Consider the following 27,837-nt stretch of genomic DNA (forward strand, 5'->3'; position numbering starts at 1 on the left):
AGGTTTATTCAATTTTCTGAGCGTTTAGTGTCATTAGGAGGTAATTAAATAATGCATCAGGTACACCGAGCAGAGTGGGTTCGTGTGTTTCCGCTCTGAGGATTTGCAAATATCGCTGAAAGATTTAACGGTTCGCTCCGAGGCTTTTTACACCACAGCGCTGTCAGCCGACTGCAAGGGAAACCGGTTTTGGAAGGTCGCAGTTCACAAAATGAGGCCTCGGCTTGGTCGGTTTGTCCGAAGAACCGACTCCACAGAGGCAACGTTGAGTTGAAAAGAGGACAACGAAATGTCCAACGGGGCCGGTCGTGTGCGTACCACGAAGCGGTGACTCGGACTTATCTCGCCATTGACATTTTTACACGGCAAAGTTGTGCAAGCGAAGGTTGTGCGCTCATGCTGAATTTTTATATGGAGATCATTGCACTTGATTTATTCTAGCGGGCGGACGGGTGCAGCATATGGCGTTGCAGGTGGTGTCAGTCATGAACCCGCCCAACAGCAAGTCCATGAAACTAAACCCATCCGAGTCTCCTCCTGAACGTGTTGGCACTGAACAAACACACATGAAGCACCTCGTGGATGCAGCTGTTAAAGTAAACACTGGCAGTAAAAACTGGGGTTTTATTCAGGATTTTTTGGACTTTGTGTCTCTGCCAAGTTGGACCACATTCAGGAAATTGTTTTTAATCTGAAAGTACACATTCAAGCATTGGAATATCTTCTCAGTAGTTCTTCTTGTTCAGTCTGTTTCTTCACAATTAACAAGCGCAGTCTCTTAATTTACACACGTTTTAATTCTGTCCCCTTTCTTATCATTGCTTTGCATTCCTAAACATTAGTTAACATCTACAAAAAACAGCCCACCTGTGCTTATCACACGGCATTTAGAGAGTCCTGTAAAAGTTGAAAGAATTACAACCATCAGAGGTTCGGCCTGTGTGCGTCTTCACAATGATGTCAGGATAACACCATTTGTCAGGAAAGTAATAGAGTCTGAAGTCCCAAACACACGGTCATCCTTTCACAAACTATTGTGATGTTCCTGTTTTCCTGGAGTCATATTGTGTGTGTGTGTGTGTGTGTTGTTGCCAGCCCATGAATGATGCATGCACATGTAGCGCTGCAGGGGCTTTCTAATAGCGACCCTGAGTCGCCTCGCTCCCGCGACTGCGAGGAGAAGAAAAGTGGCAGCCTGTAACCGCGTTGACATTTTTGGAGTGACTGATCCACAACAAATGTCCCGTAATGGTGCGCTGCGTTTCTAAAGCCAGTCCGTTGTATGCCTGAAGCCCCAACGCGGGGTCACAGGCGCCGCTTCGCCGAGCCGCACAAATCATTTCACTCCGCGCCGGAGATGTGTTGAAAACAGAAAACCCGTTTCCAGTTCATAAGAGGCGGCTTCCGATGACGGAAACGCGAGTAATACTTCCTCGTCAATGTGCAATGCAATGTGTTTGGTAATCAGCGCCGAGCTGCCCAATTAAGTCTAATAGACATGAAAAACAGACGCTATTCGGCTGCCTCCAAGAAAAAAAGGGCACGCCAGGTGGACAATTCTCCCAACAACGCGGCTCGATCCTTCTGCACGTGGAAAATGTAAACCAGGAGCACAGCGTGAAGTCTGCGAGGATAAGATACGAGGAGCGCAACAAGATGGATGGTTATCCGCCCCGTCTGCACATCCACGTCGGCCTTAGTTATGAATCTGAGGCGACGTGAAGCACAAGAGTTTTCTTTTTTTTTTTTTATACCCTTTCCATGCGCCCCCGCACGCGCGCACGCGCACACGCACGCGGGTGCCCGAGGCCTTTCCCGCGACGCTCTCACCACCCCTGGGTCCTCCAGCTGGGACGCCACATGAATATGAAAGCCTACCTTTTCTAGATTATACTCACTTGGTGCCGTTTATCCTCTGGGAGACAAAAAGGATTCACACTTTATATTTTCTTCTCCGGCTTCAAATAAATCACAGTAATGAGAATAATGTTGACATATTGGAATATCGCGTTACAGGATTTTGCTTTCGGGCATTCAGACATAACGAGGCTCACAAAAGGGGATTTTTCTTCACCGCTCCGGCTGCCGTTATCGTGGAAAACTGTGATTCTTGGCAGATTATTTACCTTAATGGCCTTAATTGAAAACGCAAGTATTTTCCAATCGTGATTTCTAAGTGTTATCGTGTTAAAGAGGGAAGATAAAATGCAGCTTCAGGTAGCAGCTCATGAGTCTACTCCCAGTTATCTCACTGTGTGAGGAGAAGCTCACATTCTGCTCCCATGCATACAAACACAGGACATTACCCTTCCAAAAGGTGTAAAAAGTACTAATTACCTGCTGTTTGCTGGGCTCTGTACACCCGCCTTCCTCGGGACAATCAATAATTACACACAAAGGCCGGGGGAGAGAAATCTGGCTGATAAGCGTCAGCGTGGAGCCCGGTGAGGTTCATTAGCTATTCTGTGGGCATAGAGTGTAATATCCAGTATCGGAGACCACTAGCTTTGTGTCTTTTGTTCTCCTTTCGTTGTGGAAGACAAACAAGTTGGTATTCGGTGACGCGTTTCAGCCTCACACAACGTGCAGTCGTGACATCAAGACGATTTCTTTGGGTAAAATGAAATACAGCACGTAGAGGTGACTAATGAAAAAGAAAATAAAATGTGAACGTTGTCCGGCAAGACGGTCATATCTGTACAACAACCATTGTGGCTTGTGTGTATTACTTTCCATTATTATGTGTTCAATTACCATGTTTCTTTTTCATCCCTGTCAGACGGCCCTCGTATGCATTTTGCCCTCAAATGGATCGTGATTTACCCGCCAGATACGTTTCACGCGCGTACAATGCGCAGGGAAAGGGGCCAAACATGGGCATTTAGCCTAATTCAGATAATAGTTTTGGGCATCTGCTGTGTGGTGAAAAAAGGAAAGCGGAGATCATTTAGATCAGTTGGAGCAGAAATCCTGTGTCTCGTGGTTGGATGTGGTTCCTCGTGGCTGGATGTGGTTCCTCGTGGTTGGATGTGGTTCCTCGTGGCTGGATGTGGTTCCTCGTGGTTGGATGTGGTTCCTCATGGCTGGAAGTGGTTCCTCGTGGCTGGATGTGGTTCCTCGTGGCTGGATGTGGTTCCTCGTGGTTGGATGTGGTTCCTCGTGGTTGGATGTGGTTCCTCGTGGCTGGATGTGGTTCCTCGTGGCTGGATGTGGTTCCTCGTGGCTGGATGTGGTTCCTCGTGGCTGGATGTGGTTCCTCGTGGCTGGAACTGGTTCCTTGTGGTTGGATGTGGTTCCTCGTGGTTGGATGTGGTTCCTCGTGGCTGGATGTGGTTCCTCGTGGTTGGATGTGGTTCCTCATGGCGGTGCACGAGAAGGCTCCTTTCGAGCGGGATGGACGCCGCCAAGGGGCCACCACGCAGAAGATGGGCTACTTTCATAACGGAGTTCTCTGTTCAACGTCTGTGTCTGCTGGATTATTCTACAACCCGTGCAGGGAGTTTTTGTGGAAGCGTATTTACATTTAGTGAATATTTGTCCTGCATCATTAGAACGAATATTTGCACATTTTGCTCATTAGATCAAGTGAGCGGTAAGGCATAGAAGAGACACAGTGTGAATCATTAGAAATGCTGGAACAGATCAGATGTGGAAGAAAAGCCCAGACACACCAGCCAGTCACCAGTCGAGTTACATAAGCCAAACTAAGTGGTTTTGTAAAGTACTTTATTTTGTCTTCCATAAGTGCACGTATTGGAAAAATGCAAATTGCAGTTCCACAAAACAGCTTTATTATTAACAAATTAAAAAGGCTTGGGAACCACAGATTGAATTTTTAACAATTATATTTCCCTTTTTCATGAAAAAAATCGGATAAAAAGAAGATCCTAATGACCAACTAAACATAATTTACCTAAAACCAAAAATCACTTTACTTATTTTTATCCTGCCAGTGAAAAAGACCATATGAACATTAATGTCCTTCATGAATGAAGACACATTGATGCGTTCCTGGTAAACGTTTGGTCTGCAGGTGAAAAATGAGCATCAAGGAGGTTTAAGCTTACTGTTGTTCTGATTTTAAATCCCTCTGAAATATGTAAATCGATTTAAGAACGAGGCGACTAGATTGGCGGCTGAAATTGATTCCGTTGGAATTAGTCTTTAAAACAGTCTTCTCTCCCTCATCCGTCCACAATGTCCACTGATGTCTCAAGGGACGAAGATTTGCTCGGCTGGTTTCCCTTCTTTTAAATACCTCTTTCTTTTGGCGAGGCTTTTGGGAACCACAGTCCGTGGGAAGTGTGCAACGTTTGCCACGTCCCCCCTGTCACATGTCACGAGCAGAGAGAAGGATCTTAATTTGTCGCTTTTTCCGCCTCTTCGTCGGCTACGGAAGGAAAGATACGGAACTTACTTTTACGACGAGACGTTTGCGGAGCGCATTCATGATCAGATCGTCCTCCGACGTCCCTCCCTGTCTCCTGTATTTAGAAACCAGGCAGTTTAAATACCCTCCAGGAAAATTGGACACTTTAGCTGCAGACCCCTTACTTAGGGAGTTTCTGGATGACGGACCTGCTGGACGCACTGATGGGGCTCGTAAGCTGGCTAACATGCAGCCCGTAAAGCAGCCGTCCTCCGTACAATACAGTTAAAAACGTTGACAAGACGATTCGGCTGCAGCGTCGCATCGATTTGAAAAGTAACAGCGAGTCAGTCCCGCGGTAAAAAGGTCAACCAGCAGAGCTGTGATGGTGGCGCCGCGCTGAAGAACACGAACAGCGCTTCTTTGTGAGAGAAAACCATTACTCCTCACAGATGTCCATCTCCTCTCCTCCCGAGGGCTGTTTTCGTAGCTCCGGCTCTGCTTCCAACTTTCAAAGTGAAAACGATAATTTACTGCGCGCCGGGGGAAGCCTCGCTTCACTCTAGTAAACTTGTGTCTTTCAAGTTTGCTCCTTGGCAAGTCTCTGCGGTAAATCAAATAAGCACTCTTCTTCTTTGCTCCTCTCCTGGGACATATTTAGTTTCGGTCTTCTGAGAATCAGAGTTTAGTCTGTTTTTTTTTGTTTTTTTCCGGATGTTGTTTACTGCAGTGAAAGAACTGTTTTGGAGGAAACGTGTGTTTTAAATGTACGTATATTGTATTTCTTTGGGTCGTGCAGCGTGCTCGGGGGGGCTCGGGGTGCTCGGCGGTACCCGGTGGCCGGCGATGAGCTTTCAGAGTGCTTCTTCGTGTCTGCTCGGGCACTCGATGAGAGACAAAGAGGGTCTGAGGAACAGAGGGGATGTTAAAGAGCTCGGCGTAACCTTCTGCTGACACCTTCTCGAGTGAGACTCACTGCGAGCGGTCAAGAACAGAGAGCACAAAACACTGCAGAAAGAAAGAAAAAAAAAAAAAGAGGACAAGTAACATCGATCAAGGAGAAAAATGGACTCCTCCTCCTCCTCGCCCTACAGTCACAGATCAAATAGCACGGCGAAGCTAACTCTGGAGTTTGGACCCTGCTTCCTCTATGCAACCACAATAATTAAATACCCGTTTATCTCAATCTATTTTACTTTTACTGCCACTGAAGGAACCGGCGTAATGGAAAGTGTGGAACTACGGTGTCTGAACTACGAACCGTGTACACAATGGCGTCGTTGTTATTTGCTCATTAGCTTCTCAAGCTAGCTATTTAACGGCCGTTAGCTGTCACTCAAAGCAGCCACGGATTTAATTTATTAATTTAGTTGGATGACACTTAACCCTAATTGATTTTTTTTTTTAAATCAATAGATGGATAGAAAACTATTCCAAAAAAACTTGATCATTTACATTTTTGGAATATGCAATAATAAATTTATGCTTCATCAAATTTGAATATTATGTTTAAAGGAAATTCAAAACATGTTTAGTGGCAATATTTCATTGGTGCAAGAATTTTAGAACCAATGAAAATGCATGTATCATACATTATTCCCGTAATTTAATTTCATTTAACCGTATCCTCAGACGTAAAAAAAAAAAGCACTTAAATCCTGTGACCTCAATAATTACGTCGCATGTGGGCACAGATTCTCCGTCATTACCAACACAAACATAAAGAAAGACCAGCACTGACCCGAAGACTTTTCCATGCCATTAAGCACACCGGCGCACTGAGCGAGACCGCAGCTTTTAGCGACCTTTGCCCCGGGCTTATTGCTTACAAAAGGCACGAGGCAGCGCGCCTGTTTCCCTTTAAGTCCTCGGCCCATTCAAGGTACATTTTCAGCCATCCAGAGTCCTCCTGTAAAAATGTCTTGAAACAACTAAAACGGCGCACTAAATAAATAAAAGCCGTCAGCGGTTATAGGCCCCCGTACTCAAGTAAAACCACTGTGCTACATCCTGTTTGGGCGTTTTAAGGACATCCATTTGATGGGGCCGTTTGCTTTCAGGGCTAAGATTGTTTGCTCGCTCAGTTCTATTCGCCGCTTGTCCATTTTCGTCCACCTCTCTGTGTACGTTACTCCCACTGGACACGTTTTTCCCCAAATGACGAGTGCCATCAAAAGCATCTGGAAGCTGCCGCGATGCGGTTCGGCTTAGGGAGGGGAGGGGTGGGGGGTGTTGTCATCGGCCTGGCGAGCTGCGATGAAATGAGTCCCGACCGTCCGTATCTCCCTCCTCAGACTCCTGCACTCACGCTCACAATTTGAAACGTGCATAAAAACGCAGCGAGGGCCGGCGTCCCGTCCCACCCGGCAGAGAGACATTTGCTTTGAGATGCAAAATGCCACCCCCCCGCCCCCCCCGGCCCCCGGCGGCGTTCTGACAGCGTGCTATTGAACGTCCGTGCTTCTTTTTTTTAAAAGAACGCTGGCAAAGAAATATGCTTTTTCTTTTTTGAAATTTTGGATTAATCAGCCCTCTTAAGTCAAGAGCTCCGAGGAGGGTCGATTCACCCTTAAAGACTTTTCAAAAGCTCGACGCCGCCGTCACTGAAGCGCCGCGGCGGACCAAAGCAAAGGGATCAAAAGTGTTTCCTTGACACTTTCACGTGAGGGGACACAAAGTCCACCTTTCCGTCTCTGCTGCTTTCTCCAAAATGCGAAGCACTTTACTGTCTACGCCGTCTGTCTTGCCCTCGCACTCCGGAACGACTCGCAACATTTCCTGGTAATGGCGTCCTCGCCCCGCCGACTCCGCGGTTGCTGTAATTTACACCGCAACCTCCTGGAGTTCACGCTAAAAGGGATTTCCTGAATGAAGCGCACACACACAAACACACACACACACACACATCACCGCGTACTAGTCGAGTGTGCGTCCGGGCCCCCCGGTGCCAGAGCCCGGCTTCATCCTGTAGACTCTTTCTTCATATACAGTAATTAAACCTGCTGCGTATGAAGCGGCGTCGGAGGACACTTTGTATCATTGAGACGCGTTTTGTTTTCCGCTCCTACTTGTGTCCTTTGAGGGGTTTTTAACGTATTTGTTGGATCAGCGTTACACAAACTGTCCAAAATGGGTCACCTGCTTAAAAGCTGGGGTTGGCAATATTGGGGGAAACCAGCGAGAGTAAGCAGTATTCCAAGTATCTAACTGGAAAAACCAGCGCAGTCTTGCCAACTCTTCAAATAAAAGCAGGTAGCAGCATCAGGTCCAAAAGGGTTTTTTTTTTTTTATGTGGGGAGAAAGACGGGGAGTCGGCTGCAGCAGGACCGCATGAAGCCCCTCCAGATACCAGATCTCCTCTCGCAGCGTTTAGCGATGGCCGTCGGGATGAAAAGATGATATCAGAGAATGTTGAGGAAGCTTCCAACACACATGAACCGACGCGGCTTTAAGGGTTTAGGTTGAGAAAGTGAACGAAAAACAATCACTCTCTTCTCTTTCCAGTTTGTATTCACCAGCTCCTATAACAGTTTCTTTTTTTCCTCTTGTAGCTTTTAGTTTCATATGACAAACCCCCTCAGTCTCTTCCCTGCTCATGAAGCTTTTAAGCATCGATGGCGCCCGCAGAGGCCACGGGAGCCCGCGTGGGGGGAGGGGGGGAACGGGGGGGGGGGTCGTGACCTCAGGTGATTTTCAGCACCTGGCTCTCAGAGGAGGCGAGCGCCTCCACTCCTGCTCTTAGACGGACTGCGAGCAGAGGACGCGGTTCCTCCGGGCTGCCGGTGGGTTGTTTTTCCCCTGGCGGGTCCCAGGCGAGCCTTTGATCGCCGTCTATTTTTACCGTCTTTCATTGTCACGAAGAAGAAGTAACATTTCTGGAACAAACGAGAGCAGTATTTCTGATATCTGAAGGGAAAAGTGCATTCGAGACACGGCGCTGTAAATTAGCAATACCACTTTCATCTCTCGCCGCCAGTGCTCGAGCTCATTTGCGCAGCGGAGAAAACCATTTAGGGTTCCATCATTGTCGCAGCACATTAAGGAATCACATGGCTGTTTGGTTTTCCGCAGATTGCTGATTATGCATATCTGGCAGGAAGCCGTGGCTGCCGCCTGGTTCAGTGTCATCGGCGGAGAAGGCTTTTTGTTTCCCAGAACCGAACCCGTCTTCATATTTCCAAAGATGCATTTAGTCACGCCTCATTTGCTTTGGGGCGCGTTCAATTAGCCGGTCGCTTTTTAGCCGTCGTTCCTTTTTAATAACGATTAAAGTCTGCCCCATTCCTGCATGAAACAATCCTGCCCAACATGGAAAAAAAAAAATCAGTACTTCCACGCAGGTGGCGAGAAACAACAATTTAGACGTCATCGGAGCGGTCGAGCGCGCCATTAGTTTCCCCAAATTCCCTGAATTTGTTGGGTTTTAAAGGATTAGCGCGCCGCTCAGCGCTGCTCTACAATTTCTAGATTTTACATTTTTGTACTGGTTGATATTCAGAGCCCTTAAATCGCCACTCCCAAACACGTTTAGTGGTGGACTGAAAGAAGAAAAAAATATATATGTTGTCAATCATTTCATGGCTCCGTGACACGCTCATTTCTTTTAAAAGGAAGATACAAAAATTCAACTTGAGAAAATAAGCGCTTTTCTCCCTCTTCGCCATTGAAATGAAAAATGATGCCCTGAGGAAATGTAAATCCCCACCAACCGCTTCATGTACATTACCCTTCAGAGCACATTAGTAAATGAACTCATGAAGGTGCACGATTCAACAACCCATAAAACGCCACGTCCACGCTGTCGCTCATTAGCGGTGGCTGAAACATTTATGGTGTTAGCATTTAGGCCGCACAGAGCAATTAAGGGCAATAAAGAGGCACTGCAAATTAGCTTGAGGCTACGCGTTCAGTAATGTTCTAAAGCTTCACTCTAATCAATCAATATTTTGTTTGTGGTCCTAAATACTAATAACAACATAATGCATCATATTGACCTGCATTTCTCACTGACAGAAACCCCCTCGTTCAGGCTGCTATATTGTGTTCCGTTGCATTGATCCGTGTTGAATGTGCAGTGGGTCACGACCTCACGAAGCAGCTGAAACGTTCCCTCATTTCACTGAGCTTCAGCTCAATTTGCGTTTCATATTTTTGCAGTATAAGTAGTAAGAGTCTCGTGGTCGTACACTGAGGTAGAATACTTGTTTCATTATCGTGTAAATAGGTGGACTCAATGTTTTCTTCTTTATATTTATTAATTTACTTAAAGCATAAGGAATAATCGTACTGTATAATGAATATACAGCTAATGAATAATTCATTAGAATTATTCAAACTTAAATATTCATTATATTTGAACAAATACTTTTTTCTGTCCCATGTTTGAACCTCACATCTGCCGACAATTTCTGCTCAAATGAGTTTCGGGTTTTGTCGCTTTCTATTCACCTCTTTTTCTGTTTTTTTTTTTTTTACTCCAATAAACAGATGGCCTTGGTATTGTCCTTAGTGTTCTTAGCGTCACCATGGTAACCACCCACTTCAGGAGCAAATTTATCCCTCACCCAGGTCCAACTAGATATGAGGTTAGAACAGGTTTCAACACACAGGATGTCTTCATATATATATATATATATATATATATATATATATATATATATATATATATATATATATATATATCTTAATAACTGCACATCATCCTGTGTGTGTGTGTGTGTGTGTGTGTGTGTGTGTGTGCCTTTTTATCGGGCCTGTCATGGCTGTCATTATCCGGCACATTTCATTTTGCGTCTCCTTTCCCAGATGGATTGATACGGGTTGGTAAGTGTCTTTGACGTGTAGACGACGGACAAAAGGAGCGAATGCGGCCAAACGCTCCAGGAAAGATTTCAAAGTAAACTTCAACACAGGTCCGCTCTTCCATTGGACATTAGGAAATGCAGAAAAGATCTTCAAAGTTGATGTCCATAAATGAAAAGGAGTTTTTTTTTTAAATTAATTTAAAGCTTTAGGTGGTGTGTCATTGTGTATTTGGCTGCAACACAGACGCTCACATCTCATAAAGAAGACTGTAGCAATAACTGATAGAAGATAAATCCATATTGATGTCGCTGACCTTTGACCTCGCCGGTCTCCCGCTGCAAACTGCAGAGAGGCACAAAGGCACCTCGATGTGAAATCCGCCATCTTTTCCATCACAGTAAGTGAAAAAAAAAAAATCAATCCAAAACACATCACGTCGCTGTCGTCGCTGCGCTGGATAATTCTCTTACGGCAATTAGCGGGAAGCGGGAGACAAAAGGCGCGCGTCCAACGGAGAGCAGCTCAAGGACTGGAAGAGGGTTTTAAGTAGCAGACTTGATGAACATCGGATGTCAGGAGGAAACATGAAAAGGATTCACAAGTGTCACTGCTGTAGACAAACCCCGTCACACTGCTGGGAACTCATTGCAAAGTTTAGCCTGTTGTTCACTGCGGTCACGTCCTCTCGGCGGCCCCCATTGTTTTTCGCTCGAATCGTCTTTGTGTCTAAATTGCGATTCTGTTACCTCGATCAAATACGCCGTTTTCAGAAGAGAAGACAAACAAATACATATTTGATGATGCTGTTGTTGTCTTTTCCTCCGGAGGGCCGTCCTGGCGAGCGCACGGCGTCGCACGGCGTCTGATCATTCAGGTTCAAGTGTTTGTTTTTCCTGGTTTGTTTATTGCTTCCACCTGAGGAAATCTAAGCCATAATATCGTTGACAGATTTACCTGTTAAACTGCAGACGAGTGCCTCACAAAAGTGACAAAAGACTGTCAATAATTCAGTATCTGATGCTCTCAGTGCTACAGGCTGGAGATTAATGTCGCATCCTTTGTTTAGTTGCAGCTACTTCAGTACATAAAGTCTGATTTTGCACTGGGGACGTCAGGTTTTATGACAAAGCCTTCAAGAGACTGACGGCTTAGCAGGAGCTGATGCAAAGACGATGGGGAATAAAATATTTCGACAAACGCGTGCATCACTTTCAACAATACTGGCCGGGGAGGCTGAGGACATAAAGCACTATGTGTCCAACGTGTCCCCGCGCTCAATGAGAACACTTTATTTTAATATTCCCTTACTCATCGTGCATTTGCTGTTCATTATCAAATGGTTTTAAATCTTTCAACATCTTTCAACATTTTTTACCTCCATCTCGGACGCCTTCAATTAGTCCTTCCTGCTGAAACAGGCTCCTCGCCGCGGATGTGATAAGGTTACAGAAATGTAAATATGTGATCACTCATCGGTTCCTTCAGAACAGGAACAGAGGGTTCACGCCACGGCGCCCTCGCCGCTCTGTACAAATTGTACAAATTTCAGTCGGCGTCGCCCGCGTCTGCATTAGCGATGTTAGCATCACATTTTGAAACCCGAGCAAAAGGTTAATCGAGTGCGGCGGAAACGAACAGGAACACGGCGAAACCGAGCGCGCTCGCATGTTAATCCCCGATCACCGGGTTCCGCTGAAACCAAGTCGCCTTATAGGGAAAGACTATTGATACGAATCAACCACCGTTTCAGCTGGTGTTGTGCGCTGAATATTTGATCATGATCCCGGACGATCAGGGAGGCGAATAACTGGAACCACAGGTCCAACTTCAACGGCAAAGGTGGAACATTGAAAAGGTCACAGGAGGCATTTTCTTATTTTTCAAGCCAATAAAAGGCGCTTTGTTGTGAACAAGAAAAGGCATCAACAACGAGCAGTGAAATGTGGCCCCGTGTGGGGGGTCAGGGGGGTGTCTGCCCTCTCTGTGATATCAGAAAACCCGACAGTCTTCGCGGCAGCGGAAAAGGTCAGAGGCCTCGACGGCGGCTAAGTGATGTCATGTGCCGGTGCCGCGCGGCTCCCCCTTCACGGGAACCGCGGCCGGCTAATTGCTACGAAACACGAGCGACCCGATAACCTCCCGTCCGCCCATCAGCCCGCGTCACGTTCATCTTTAATTGGCTGCGGTAGAGGTTTCCACGCCCGCGATCCGTCGCTGTGTTTTAAAAAAAATGACATTTAAACGACTTTTCCCTGAAATCTCACGAGGCGGCCGTACGTGAGGACGGGTATCACAACACGGCGGGGTAACAGCCTCTGACAGCCGGAGGAACGACAGCCGCTTAGACAAGATTTATTCTAATGTTAAAGTACAACAAGCAGTTCATGCAAGTGCGAGGAGGAGAGCGCAGGACCGTGGTTGGGAAGAGGAAGACGAGGCGCCGTAACGTGGCTTCAAGACAAAAGCCCGAGCGCCTGTCTGTCTTTTCTTCCGCCGCGTCTTGACAGATTTAAAAATACTCCCGCTTGTGCACATTGCTATGCAGAAGGAGAAGGCTATTTAAGAGCATCTCTTCATGTGAAGGAGACCTATTCCCTGTAGAAATCCTCACTTTGTTGATCCAGTTCTAATGACTGCGGGACTCGGAAGGAACCAGATGCTCTTCATCGTTCCTCCTCCTCCTCCTTCCATCGCCGCCCGAATGTTAAGTGCGCAGCGGACCCGCAGTTTCCCACAATTCATTGTGGAAAAAAAAAAAAACGTTTCTCTGCGGTTCATTAAACCGGAGACGACACGGGCTAAACGGTCCTGGATCGCCTCAGCTGTTAATTACCCCGTTGCCCCCCCCCCCCCCCCCCCCACCCCTCCTACACCCCCCTTACTAAAGAAGGCCGGTGTTCAGGATATTTAGGACAGCTCACGTTGATTGAAACAGAAACAGTGAGGGCTAGCTTGGTGCTACGTCCGTGCCAACCGCTGAGCGAGTCTTGGCAAGAGATGTATCGAATTTAAATCGGATTCGGAGGTCGCTGGAACGACTTCATTAACATTCAAGTGGTGTTTCGTTACAGTAAAATTGAGAAGAAGTTGTTTTTAAAACTCTATGTCATTAGAATAAGGAATAACCAGAGAATGCTAAATCAGCTGATGAGTCTGTGGGGCAGTTGGGTCTATGGAGCCTATTTGGACTCCTGCTTTAGTTCCCGTTAATTTCAACGAAACTTCACCAAACAGCTCCCTCTGCGAGAGAACTTGATTCAAACTTCAAACATCTAATTATAAAAAGGCGGGTGCTTTTTCTTAAATTTAAGACGGTTACCCATCAATTTAGCAAAAAAATCAGTGCATAAAAACGGCCTATTTGTTGTTTTCACAATACCTCTTGAGAAGCGTTGTCCGGGTTGTATCTGCTATTTGCAGACACGTGGTATTCAGCGCGTTACCAGCCGCGCTTTACTCGCCTGTGGTGCCGCGTCAGATCGCACGGAACATCTGCTGTGAGAATAAAGGAAATGCCATGGGTGCACGGTGTTGCTGAATGCTGCTCCAGACAACTTAATAAGTGTCTGGTTTGATTACCGGCATGTCAGGGACGTCAAACCTTTAGGAAGGTATAGAAAAGGACACATGTTAATTACCTGCAAGCCATTAGAGATCGTGAGAAACCACCAATTGTTTTTCCCCGTGCCTTCAAAGACCTCTTGGCTTCGCCACAGTTCTTTAGCTTTCAAAATGTACAATGATTCCTGCTGAACTGAGGAGGAAAAAAAACAAGCCCGATCTCCCTCCAGCTGGCTGCTTGTCTCGGTAAATAAGTCAAACCGGACACTTTCTCAGCTTTGGAGCACTTAAGCAACATGAATAATTACAGGCTGCATTGGGAACGTGTGACAACGCGGCCATGAGATGGTTCTGCTTGTCACAGGCTGCGCATTAAGTCGTCACGGACGCAGAGCTGTCCAAATGGGACCCGAACCACGTCTTTATCACGGAGCATACGTCGTGTTTCTCAGGCTTGATCCAGCCGTCCCACTAATGTCTCTCCAGCAGCTGTTTGGAGACTCTTGTTGCCGCTCTGTTGTTTTTCCAGGGAAAGAAAAAATGATGTCCACACTCCCCGGGTGAATAATGTTAAGATTGAATAGATTTTCCCATGAAATAATTACGTTTGGGCTGCGGGCTTTACAACATTTCTGATATTTGTTGTCTCAATTATTAAATGATACACGTCCAGACCGAAATCTTAATATTCACTGACACATGAGGGTCAAAAGGTTTTTGGCTCTCAAATGTCCTCATTTTCTTTTGTTTTTTTTATTAAGTTCATATAAAATAAAATGGATAAATACTGAATGTAACTGCTACTGAAATGAAGACTTCAGGAACGCAGTCACCATCACCATGAAGCTGCTGGAATCGGTTACTGACATTCAGATCCTTTCTTTTAGTGTTGTAATAAAGTAAATATAATATAGTAATGTTGTGTTTAATTATGATCACATCTAAATTTGGTAGCCAACACAAACACACAAAATCAACTAAATGTGTATTTAGGGCGTTTTCTTTGCACTAGGCAGGAAAGTAAATATATCAGTGTGTGAAAACATCACTTTTGTTCACACATCTGGGGGAGGGGGGTCTGGGGGAATGCATATGAGGCTCATCTCCTCGGCCGCTCTGTTTGAGGTGTCAGCGTCCATTTTTTGCGCTGAGAAATAATGAAGACGCAGAGGGAGAATGAAGAACCTTTTAATAGCCTCCTCTCTCGCTGAGGTGATGGTCGATGAGGCAATCATCAGGTGTACTTTGTGATAATATTCTTGCTCGTGTCCTGATCCTTTCTGGGGCTCCCCCGCCTCCCCCGAGCAAGCTGCAAACACAACGACACATTGTTTGTTTTTTTGCATCGCACACCGCGTTCATCTCGTTTGTAGAGATTAGTCGTGGCAGTTGACTTGAAAACGTATGTTTTGAAATGTGATCATGAGAAGAACCAAGCAGAGGATTATTCAAAGGGGGGGGGGGGGGGCTTCTTTCAGGGGGGCTTTTAACCGCAACGCTCCGACGTGAAAGCCGCCCATTAACAGCGTTCGCAGCACTGTGCCCATTTCAGCTCATCTGAGATTATCCCCGTCGAAACCCCGCTTAGTTTCATAATATCCTCAAGATGACCGTTGATATTTGCAGTTTCAGCCTGATTTCTTGTTGCGTGAATGATGACTGCAAAGAAACGAATGAACTGTGAGTCCAAATCTACTAAAATGAAGAACACCGGATATATTTCAAAACACTGCCTCTTGCTCTTTTAAACGGCTAAAGTAACATTACAACCCTGATGTCATTTGTTAATCTGCTACTAAAGAGGCCTCCGCTCTTCTGGGAAGAATTCCCAGAAGGTTTTTGTGATCTGCTCCCAATCAGCATCATCAGCCTCAGCGAGGTCCACCACCGATCGGCCGATGAAGGTCCGACTCACTGCCGCTGCTCGTGGTGTGTTGGATTGAGCCAGATTGTCAACTTGATCCCCAGCTAATCCGTGGCTCCTTGGGCCAGACACTGACCCCAAATTGCTCCCAAAGCCTCTGCCATTAGAGTGTGTGTGTGTGTGTGTGTGTGTGTGTGAGCATTTAGAAATCGGTGTGAACGGGTGAACGTAGACATGCACGGAGAGCATCTTCCTTCCCCCAAATTGAAAAAGAGCGGCGGTCCGTGAAAACCGTGTCGGGGCGGCTGCCTTCCCTGCGGGTACTGCAGGTGGGCGGGGCATACGGGGCGGGGGGGGGGGGTCATCAGCAGAGTGGATGCACCTGAGGCAATCAGCGGCGCTGGCGTCACGTGCGCTCTGCTGAAAGCCCTCTCAAACAATCCTGAGACACCTTTCTGCTTATCGGTGGAGCGATATTCTTTTTTCCCACACTTCTTCCGCCTCACCTCCACGGCTTAAAACCACACGAGCCGGTTTGAGTTGCCTTTTATGTTTATTTAGGTCAAACGCATTGGATGGAAAGTGTGTTATTTACTGAACAGAAGGAACTAACCTTGCGCTGTTTTTATGGGCAAATCTGACATAGATTTCCAACTGAAAGGCCCCATTGTCCCGTCACGTCATTCACTTGTATCCCACATGTATAAACCAGCACACCTAAAATAATGACAATAAAACATTTAACTTTTTTTTACTGAACTCATGAAAGAATACAGTTGTTGTGAGTGATATCTGAACGTATTACAAGATTAAAAGACACGTCTGCGCGAGTGGAAGCTACAAAGGGCTCTGAGCCTGAGACTTTCAGAAGAATACATTCTATGTGCGATACATTGGGGTTCACAGTGGTTTTTATTGACAAAATAAACAAATGCCAAAAGCTTCTTTTGCAGTAACGGTGGGAGAAGCACTAAAAAAGCCGCAATGCAGTTTTTTTTTCTCTCTCCCAAATCATTTGATCACTGTGCTTAATTAAATACTGATGTGAAATGCAGACAGCTCGAGATAGCAGAGCAGGTTCTAAAGTAATTAAAACACGCTACCCAGCGAATATGGATAATTCACTTTAACTTATGCATCTCTGTGGTGGCGGCGCACCGGCGGTAAGTGTTGGTTATTGATAAGGGATTTTCATGGTCAGCAATAGGTTTGCAGAAAATAAATGCGCAGCTGCCGACGCACACAGAGCTACTGCAGTAATGAAGCACAGCCGCCGCTATAACTTAGCAGGTTTCAAACTAGGTACGTCTGAGATTTACTCCATGCAGAAAATTAAATCAGAGCCATTCCTCCTCTGGCTACAGGCGGCAATCACGCAGCAATGCGTTCCATGGAGGAACTAGTATGTGAACAAACGGGGTGCTGTGGCCCCGGGGCGGCTTACTCGGGGCTTTTAAACAGCCAACATGTGTTAAAACGATCCGTTGTCGAGTGTCTCATCCATCGCTGGAGCCTTTAGACCAGCGATTCCCAAAGTGTGGGCCGCGAGAGGTCATTTTGCAATAAATCAATAAAATCTTTTTAATTTTCAATTTTGAAAAGTTTGAAATGAATATGAAAATGTCAAATGGGGCGAGCTCTTGTAGTATTAAAGTAAATATATATGAGATCCGGAGAAAATGGTATACAAAACATACATTGTCGGTTAGTACATTTTGAATCGGTTGAATTCTTAAGGTCATTTAATCATCACTAGTTTATGCTTTGATCAGAGTTGTGATTAAAGGTTTGGGTGGGCCGCAAATGATTTTCAGATTTCAAATTGGGCCGCGGCATTCTTGAGTTTGGCAACCGCTGCTTTAGACGAACCATCAGTGGGGTTTTTTTTGTTGTATATTTCGGACTTGTTGTGACCTCACGGCGCCCCGGAGCAGTTTGTCGGGGCGCTCGAGTGTGACCTCTTGAGCTGAGGAGTTAATCACTGGATATATTTCAGAAATGTGGCCGATCCTGGACGGCGTGTGCGGCGAATGACAAAACCATGTCATTGTGCGCATCACCCCCCCAGCCCCTTGTAAAACAAATACAGCATAGTTGATGAGACCAACGGCGTGTCACTATTTATTAATGTTACTCCGCGCTTCATCTACACTACAATTTGTTTCACTTTGCACTTGTCCGGTTGACACGGCGCTGAAGTGGCGGCACATTTCCCACCAGAATAACTTCCGTCTACGAGTTCAGGCCGGCAGACATCTTTTTGTGTTCAACACTCTCATCTTTTAAATTAAACTGCAAATTGCAGTTTGACACTGAAGCAGTCAGTCAGTGCAGGAAATTAGTTGGAAAAAACATTTGGGAGACTTAAGTTAATTCACAGAATTTTGGTTCGGTTTCTGGCTTTTCTTTTATCTTTGACATTTTCCAAAAGGAGCATTTGGTATTTTGTGCTAATGTAAACAGGAATTTGCAAGAAAATGATAATGTTCTGCAGTTAAAAGTCGCAGCATGAGACAGTTCTTTAATTTTCCCCCCCGATAAGGAGCATGTAGGCACAACAATGGATTAAAACCTGAGGTTTAACATCTGCCACATTTATCTTTAAACTTTCCCCGCGGCAGCCCGGATTACACCAGTTAATCTGTGGATCTCCAAAACATTATCCTGCATTTGTGCGCTGTGCATTTATGGCAGACTCACTTCTCGTGTCAAACTTCCTCTGCCGGGGAGATTACGGGTGTGTGCGCGCTGGGGTTTAGTCGACGTGCACAAAGAAGCTGCTCCAGAAGCGGCTGCGGGCGACACCGGGATGCATTCAAGGATTACAGCCTCACGCCTCCTCTCATCTTCACCACTGAAAACCATGCGAGACGTTCAGTGGGCTGCGACAGAGCTGATGTGTTTGTCACTTCATTTGCTCAACTTGAAAAGGTTTTCTGTCAGTTGGTTTGTGGCTGGAGGTCCGGATGAAGCTCTCGGGACGTTTGGTGGGTAATCGGCCAATATTGTCGTTGCAAGTAGCGGTTCTGATAATAAAAAAGATGTTCCCGATAACGATTCAGATGCCTGAACTTCACACCGGCAGGATTATAGTCGCCGTTTACACGTTTTCTTCCTGAAAGGTTCTTTTTGTGTGTCTCAAATCATCCTTAGCAGGTAACTCCAGGAGGAGCGATTAAGTTGTTTTTGGTTATTTAAATCGTTGTGAGATCAAATCTTACAAAGATTTAATCGCCCAAATCGTTTACCGGATGTGGCAGATGAGCCTCCCACAGTGTATCCGAGGGGATGTGGCCTCACGACGTAGTCACAGTGAAACTATGCAGGAGAAACCAGACGTGCATAAAACAAGTGTTTCTGAGCCGGCCCCCGTCTGCAGAAGTAAATCTGTCACTCATCACATTTGAGTGTGATGTAAGAGTTTGACGGCCGAGGCTGTTAATCTCGTGTCAGCTGAACGGACGCTTCGGTCACTGCTGGTATTTATATGTTCGGCAAATAGAAAATCCACCATGAAAATAAGCTTTTCTAAATGAAAAAAAAAATTGCCAAGCGTTTTGGGCACATAAGAGATTCATATCTCGTGAATGATAGCAGCTCACACGGCAGGTGTGCTATTTTTCAGCTTGTTTCCTTTTTTTCCTCCCAGCAGAACCTCCTGAATTGAGCAATCTCTGCCAGCTAAAGCACAATTTGGATTAGCAAAAGCCCCACTGATAGGTCAGCTTAGCCCGTAATGGAGCAGCTTAGGCCTTGTCTGCATGATTATAACATTCTTAGCAGTCGATTGCCATGCATCCAGATGTTACAGGAGGCAATGCCTTTTAAGCCCGACACACATTTAGATCACAGCGACGTGAAATGATGCACTTTCAAAATATCTCTGGTGTTTCTAACTGACATCTCGTTCGATCCTCCGCAGCTCTGAGAGGATTTTGACCAAAACTCTTTTGCCACATTGAGTTTATGACATAATTTAGCTTAATCAAAGCATCATTTCGTCCTTCTTTAGATGCACCAGACTTTTCAGCTGGGACACACCGGCATGTGAAGAATGTCTTTTTTAGTTAATTGACATTTAGCGCCTGACTCGTTTTGTTCGCGCTTCGCTTTTTGAATTGCCACAAATCTCCGTCCAGAAGCCGTATTTCACGAACCTTTCACTTGTAAATTACTTTCAGCGGCCCGGCCTGTGGCCGCGGTTTAAATAAGAGCTCCCTCTGGACCGGTCCAGCTGTTCAGATGAAACACGCTGATGATAAAGTGAATGATTCCTCATCTACCACGAACCCGGCGGCGCGTGTGCGTAATCCTCAGTGCACTCACCTACACCGAGGATACAAGGGCGAAGCGCTGATGACCGTTTAAACATCATCACAACACCAAACCCGCAAGAAAATGTGTTGAATCCTTCCTGAATTCAGGACGCTCCGGCTGATGATGCACTTTGTGCGGATTAAACACACGCGAGAGATCTTTAAAAAAAAGATCCAAAGGCACGTACTCAAGCACACGGATGTGGGAGATGTTCCAAATATGCATCTGTAAATGACGCATGTATCTGGAGCGTAGTTAATGTTTGTCAAACGCCACCTGCCGTGTTTTCCTAATAATAGAACGTGTGGAAATCTTCTGGCCTTGAAAGGAGCATTATGGGATCTGCAGTGATGATCGCAGGGGAACCGACCATTACGGAGTAACCCAGGCCTCTTCAGCTTCTCCCAAATCGGATCAGAACACGAGCTCGACTCCCCCCGCTGAGGATGAAGGTAACGGGACTTACGTCGGGCCACAGGAGCTTCTCCTCGCAGTCGAGGTCGGACGCTTATCCACAAAAACCCGGAGAAGACTGGAGACTTTAAGGACTCTTCGCTTAATGTATTCAAAGAGCCTTGAAGTCAGCTCAGCCGTTATTTGGCTCATCATTACAGGATATTTTTCAGGCCCGTGGATGAAATGTGTCTTTGTCGTCTTCATTTCCTCGCTCATCTTAATGCGAGACGCAGTAGGAGACTCCCACACCATTTATCCCTGTGAGGTTCCTGCTGCGCGCGAAGAACGACGAGTGCAAGCTCTTCTGCCGGAGCACAAAATGCAGCGAAACCTTTTCATCCGGGTCTCAACTGAACTGACTCTGTTGAAGATGTTTTGGTTTAAAAAAAAAAAAAAGGCGAGATTGTAGGTTAAGTCTCACGACAACGTGACAAAAAGACAAAACACAGCTGATTTAATCATCGGCGTGGTTTCAGTTCTTAAGGTCAAAGTGCAGTTTACGAGAATTGGTTCATTGCTGAGGAACATGGAGGCTTTAGCCCATATCCTGGTTCCCACGGCGACCAATACGGACGCTTTGAGTCCCCCGGCGGGACTGACGCCTACAGAGCCTTCAAGTGACTACAATGTAAACCCTCCGGCGTCCGTCATTAGGCGCTCTGAGAAAATGCTCCTGTAGTGTGGAGACTTAAAAATCCCAAGCAGACTGAGGGTGGGGGGCGGCCGCAGACCACCATGTGCAACCAGCAACGCGCTGAAAAGACGTGTCCTGTAGACCGTTAGTTTGACACCGAGGAGTGAAGAAGGTTCATATTTTTTTGCCAGATACTCTTAGTTATAAACTAATCAAAGTGTAGTTTGCAAACTAACAGAAGCGTTTTCTTCCCTTGGAAGAAAGGTGTAAATAGCTGGAGGTGTACAAGATATGTGAGGCCAGCTGCTAAGACCGTCCACCGGGCGGACAAAGGCCGACGTTGACGTCCCACGCGTTACCAAATGTAACAAGACGGCCTTGCTGTGATTTTCATCCTGATATTTGTATGAGTTACGTTTCAATAAAAAGGAAGAGAAACCCCGCAGAAGTCTCTGAATCGTGATCCGTCTTTATTGCCGGGCGAAGGTGCCAATGTGGCTGCACACCGATGAGGGGTTTGTGCAGCCCGTCTTTGTGGTGTCACCCTGACCTACGGCTCCATAATGAAACGGAAAGAAAAGTCACTGTGATTTCCTGCAAGCGTTCATGTTAAATAGATAGCGCTGCCAAAAGAAGGGAAGGACGGAGCGCGTTTTAATGACGTCAGGGCAACGCGCGGACCCTGGGAGCCGGCGGTCCAATCGTGCGTCCTCTGCACACTGTCCCACGGACGTAAACAAGACGCAGTCGCGCTTTCATTTGCCGTCTTTAAACGACCGCCTTTGTTCCATTTGTTTGCGATGATGGCTTCAGCCATATGGCGCCGCTCTCACGGAGAGACGTTTTTTTTTTTTTTTTTTATCTTCTGCAGCCAGTTGTTTATTCCACGAGGTAATTGATGCCCTTCAATCATGTCATCTTTTCTGCAGGCTTGGTGCAGAGGGTGGGAAGCGCCAGGAATGAATGCTCATTTTACACCTGCTGTTTTGCCAGTCACCTCACATGAAGATGCAAATATGCTTTAAAACCTCATGAATGTCACGCGCTAAATAAGCACGGATGCAAATTCATGTTAAAAAGTTTCCTCTTTGGTCAACTTCCGTATTCATAAAGCGCTGCATCTTTCTTTGACGTGGACATCTATCATGTTCAGACTGTCAGATTAATTGGTTGTGCTTAACTGAGCCACATCTGCAACATTTCAGCCTTTGACTCTGATGTATTCACGTGTGACATTTGGCCAGTTTGTGCTTTTCTGTAAAGTTTAACATTCTGTTTAAAAAAAAGGAGCCAGAATCATCATCAATTATACACATGAGGCCATCTTCCAAACCAAATCAATAAATGACACTGGCTCTTCTTTCGTGTGTTTGTGCTGCTGCTGCATTGTGGGAAGCGGCGCGTCGCGACCGCTTGTGGTCGCACTGGCAGCATCAATAACACATGCAGAATATTGAGGACGATTGTGATCAAACCGAATGAGCTCTCGTCAGCTCATCCGAAAGGAAAATATTCACAGCGAAAGAACGATAGAATAGAAATATGTATATTTAAAACTACTGCTGTTGAATTCCAGCACAGACGATCCATTACGTAAGAACTTTATTTCCTGCTGGTCGTATGAGGAGACGTCGGTGTCTTTGCACAGCCAGTAATGTAAAAGCTTCACTCACAGCTCAAAGAACGTCCCTGCGCTTTATTTTCAGGAGGTTTCATGTACAAAGTGAAGATGAACGCGGGCCGGTGATGTGGGAGAAGAGGACCTGGCTCGCCCGCTGATGGAAGCGGGACGGCCTTTAGGGGGATCTCCAGGGAGGAGGTTTTGATCAGGACCAGCTGTCACTAGTGTTCTCAGCCATCCTGTCGGGTCCTACAGAACTATCGTGGGCCGGTTTGGAGCGGGGAGGCTGTGACGTGTTTGATATTGTCCGACGGTTTGCTCCTGCCTCTCAACAGACGTGACGTAGATTTCTTAAATCCCACCGGACTCAATAATGTTGTATTTGGCTACTGAGGAGGTGTGAGGTTGTGGTGCATGTGGTCTACAGAAGCACTTGGTCCCCTGTCTGACAACAGAATGTGAAACGAATGTAGTATTTCCTTTATCATCATTACAGATATTCTTGACTAAGATGCAAGACAATGTTAATATTTATTTGATTTGATTGTGATTCACTCAATGGTTGATGCCCATTTCAACATGTGGGACAACCTTCATGTTGATTCACAGTTGAACCTGCACCATGCACATTGCATAACCACATGCAGTGGATCCCTCCACTACTCTCAGCCCGGAAGGTCACATTCAGGTTGAGGGAAAACAAAACAAAGCAAACTCTCTCCACCGTTACTTCAGCCAGAACGGCAGCATTCTCTGTATTTGTTTAGCCTCCTTAAAGTTGCACCTTCACCGTAGCAAAACAAAGCCTCCCACTCCACAACAGACCCTCTAAGACCCTCCGTGCTCCGGCCTCTAGGCTTGTTCTTTTCATGTACGCCGAACATGTACGCATCCACTTGCCGATAGCCGCTGAAGAATGACTCATTTGACCGACCATTTTTATACTTTTTTTTTTTTTTTTTTTTTCCTCCTGCACCTCTCAGTAAACCGTGTCTTTTTTTTTTTTTTTCCACTGTTGTAATCACAAACATGTCACTCAGAGCGTAAAGTAACGGGATTATTCATTGCCAACTGACCAGTGAGACTCACTTCAAATGTCCCGGCTGACTGTTGTTGATGAAAAGCCGCTTTACGCCCCGGATTGATGTTCCAAGTCGGACTCGAGTTACACCTGAATACAAATGCCTTTCGTTATCCGCTCAGCTCAGGCGCTGGTGTGCGACAGAAAACACTTGTTTTCTGTCAATACTGAGACGCTTTTCTACAAATCACACCTCGATATGTGTGTGTGTGGTTTTTTTTAATGAATCAGTGGATCACAGAAATCTTCCCACCTCTCCAGAATGTGCTCTCTGAGGACCCAGCAGCTTATTATGAGTGGACTCTTTTAGAATAATTGATTGCATTTGACACGACGTGGAGGAAGCTCGGATTGATGCTCCTCAGCGGCGCCCTGATCAATCCAAATGAGGAGCCTGTGGGGGGGCGGGAGGGGGGCAGGGAAGGCTTATTTCCCTGCCAGAGTTTATTAGAAGCAAACTCGGCTCCTCCAGAAACAGCTCGGACACGTTAGTTGTCCGGGAATGTAAGTTAGCGTGATCCCTCAGCTCATCGCGCCTGAAAATATTCCCGGCGCACGGGCGTCTGCCGGAACGTCATGAAACATGGAGTTGAATGTTGCGGTGGGCGTCAAGGCACAAAAGATCCGCTGTGATTCGGGATGCTGCACGTTCTGGATGATGAATCAGCCCTTGGAGACAACTGGGTATCCTCCACATCTGAATTTCATGCATAATGGGTGTGAAATGGATTTGCTTCCCCAAGTCAAACTATACAACCCCGACACCACTGGAGAAATGTAGTTTGAAAAAGGTGTTTTTTTCTATATTCGGCCATTTGCTTGACTTTAGATGTTGTTTAGTTTACATTTAATGGATCTGTTGCAAGGAAATTCTTAAATTACTTTTGCGTAATGGTGTACGACTTCATTCAGCTGTTTTCCAAAGGACGACACTGCGTTCTGTTCAGGCCAGTCAAAATATCAAAGAGTCTTTGTGCATTTGTTGACTTTATTATTAATGCATCTCTCAAAGAACCAAAAAGGTGATTCCGTTACATGCAACTCACCGTGGACACTATTCCACGTTTCTTAGGGGCTATTCAAGCAGGAGAGGCTCTTAGCTTTACCCCTCTCTGTTTTCAATGCAAGTAAAACCGTTTCACATGAGTAGAAACGCTCAGCCTGCAGCGGCGAACAGCAGGTGGTTTGCAGCTCTTCAGCGCTCCGGATGTCATCTGCACCCACCGGAATGACCCGCGCCGCTGATACGGAGACAAAGACAAGACAGCAGAGTTTACGGTTCGCTCGTGTTTACGCCGGTTCCGCTGCGAGGCCGGAGAGAGAAATGAGTTTGTTTATCAGCATTTTTGATTTCCGTCGCGGTGACGCTTTGAGACCCGCGTGAACCGTCTTTGCCAGTTTCCATGGTTGCATAAATGGAATGCGTGACGATTAGCGAGGACAACGGCCCGTTTTCGTTTACGCCTTCGATCCTTGAACATACACTTCCCTAAACCAGTTCAGGTCCGTACAGTAAACAGGTTCCAGGCGATTCCTTCCACCTACTGTACCTCAGTGCAGAGCTGAAGTCCTTGAAAGGTTACAAAAGTCTTTAGCCGTTCATTATAGTGTGTGTGTGGGGGGGGGGGGGGGGGGGGGAGACGTGTGGAAAGTGATGGAATATAATGAAAACTAATACTCTTTCTGGTCACTGTGCAGTTGATATGTTTAATATCCCATTACAGGCCCAGAAGTAACCACAGTTCTCTGCTGTCAAGAGACAAAACACCATCCAGAGGGAAATTACCCATCAGGAAGGCAATACGGTTACTGAGATGCAATTACCAGACCACTTGTGAGACTTTCAGTCCAGTATGTGTGCACGTGTGTGTGCACGTGTGTGTGCATGTGTGTGTGGTCGATACTTGCATAACAGCTCTTATGTTTTGCAGAGTAAATTGGATTCTTTGCTGGAGAACAGTTCATTTAGAAAATGTCCAAGCAGCAAAAGATTGATGTGACCATGTCGTTACAACTGTAGGTCCGTGGTGCCGAGTCGTCTTATGGAGCAAGAGAGAAAGAAACAAGTTTCATCCCGGAATTGTGGATCAATTTTTCCAGACCCAACAGTATTTTGGGGATGGCTGTTCACAAATTAATTTCCAAGCCGAGATGACTTAATTTAAACTGTATTCGTGCTTAGATTTAGTTCACCTTCATTATATTGTGGAGCTCATATTTGTTAAATGGTGGAACATACAGCGCGTCTCACGAAGGATTTAATGTTGTTAATTTAGCAGCACAGATTGGAATGAACATCGGTGTAAACAATGCGAGACGCTGAAGGCGAATGCTTTGCTTTCTCATTGATACAAAAATAGAAAGTGTACAAAACCAGACGCCCTCCTGTGCGTTTGTCGCAGCGCGGCCTCAGACGGCGGCAAACGGCCTCACGCGCAGAGCGATCTCTCAAGCCGTGGACGTTTTCTATTGTACCACAAATTATCCCCCTTGATTGTGGTAATGAATCCGCGCAAACTTCAGTGAACAGACCCCCCCCCCCCAAACCCCCACCAACCTCAGACGAGGGGAAGCGGAGCCTTCACCCATCGCGGGGGAAGGAACCGCCTGTTCGGAGCGCGAGCCTTGCATACATAATCAATGTATGACAAAACAATACCCCGGGCGCCGGGTATTAATGATATGCAGGGAACTCATTATTAAAGTTCCAAAACAGCTCCTGGAGTAACACAGATGGAGTCAATTAAGCAATGAGCATACTTGCCTGCCTGCCGTTTCATCTTCTCGTTCCCTTTTATCTCTGGCATATTACTCCGTGGATGCAATTAGCCGCGTGTTGCTCCTCACAACACAGTGTCCACTGTTAACAACAGCTATTTCCACTTGTAATTTCTGATAATGTACTGCTTAAGAAATGTACCAGATTAGCTGGAGCGGTTGTCCTTGGGTGTTTCATTTGCACCGTAAACTGACCCCTCATCTGTTTGTGTTGGCAGGGACCTGATGCCTTCAACGCTGGAAGGCCAGATCACCATGGAGAAGACGCCCAGCTACTTTGTGACCAACCACGCCCCCAAGCGCATCCACTCCATGGCCCGGGACATCAAGCTCATCATAGTGGTGCGTAACCCGGTCACCAGGGCCATTTCCGATTACACGCAGACTTTGTCCAAGAAACCGGAGATCTCCACCTTCGAGGTCCTGGCCTTCAAGAACCGCACGCTGGGCCTCATAGACGCCTCGTGGAGCGCGTTGCGTATAGGGATATATGCGCTGCACCTGGAGAGCTGGATGCAGTATTTCCCGCTCTCCCAAATGCACTTTGTGAGCGGCGAGAGGCTCATAGTGGATCCCGCCGGCGAAATGGCCAAAGTGCAGGACTTCCTGGGGCTCAAGCGGATCGTCACGGACAAACACTTTTACTTCAACAAAACGAAAGGATTCCCGTGTCTGAAGAAGCCCGAGGACAGCAGCACGCCGCGCTGCCTCGGCAAGTCCAAGGGGAGGACTCACCCCAAAATCGACCCGGACGTGATTCGCCGGCTGCACAAGTTCTACAAACCCTTTAACATGATGTTCTACCAAATGACGGGCCAGAACTTTGAGTGGGAGCTGCAGGAGGACAGTGGATCTCGCGGCCCTCAGGACTAGCGGACCTCCACCAGCCTTCGCAGATTAAAAGCTACATCGCCCGGCTTCACGAGTGCTCGAGCACGCCAATCAATCATGGCCGTCTTTGCAGTGTCTGTATCCATTAGCAAGTTTACCGACATGCTTTTTCTCTCCCTTCAATACTAATGTTGTTGATGATGATGGCAAATCATTGTTGTAAATACTGAAACATAAAATATATTTATATTTGTGAAAAGGAGACGATTTATTCATTTTTGTTGTCAAAGCATAGAGCTGATGTGAAAGAGATGATGTTTGACGAAGGCAATGCATGCGATAAGTGTCCTTTCCTCATGAGCCCGAAGGCTGAACTCCGTCCGTTGCCTCCTCGCGTCCTCTCGCCGGCATTACAAACGGATGTTCTGTGTCGACGAACTTTCTGTTTGACGTCTTCTCAGACCTGCTGCTTTTAGAAGAGACACAAAACGAGGCGATACGCGAATACTCTTCCCACGTG

The 27,837-nt window shown here is 46.3% G+C and overlaps 1 protein-coding gene across 1 annotated transcript in view; it reads left to right on the top strand.

Annotated features, from left to right (window-relative positions):
* The window catches only part of hs3st4 (heparan sulfate (glucosamine) 3-O-sulfotransferase 4), a 51,021-nt gene extending 23,445 nt beyond the window's left edge, over window positions 1–27,576 (top strand). The window contains exon 2 of the mRNA XM_040191845.2: window positions 26,705–27,576. Within this exon, the coding sequence (XP_040047779.2) occupies window positions 26,705–27,359 (655 nt within the window). The 3' untranslated portion in view covers window positions 27,360–27,576. The remainder of the gene's footprint in view (window positions 1–26,704) is intronic.
* Window positions 27,577–27,837: the final 261 nt, after the last annotated feature.

The sequence above is a fragment of the Gasterosteus aculeatus genome, chromosome 11, assembly GCF_964276395.1.
Source record: "Gasterosteus aculeatus chromosome 11, fGasAcu3.hap1.1, whole genome shotgun sequence".
NCBI classification, from domain to species: Eukaryota; Metazoa; Chordata; class Actinopteri; order Perciformes; family Gasterosteidae; genus Gasterosteus; species Gasterosteus aculeatus.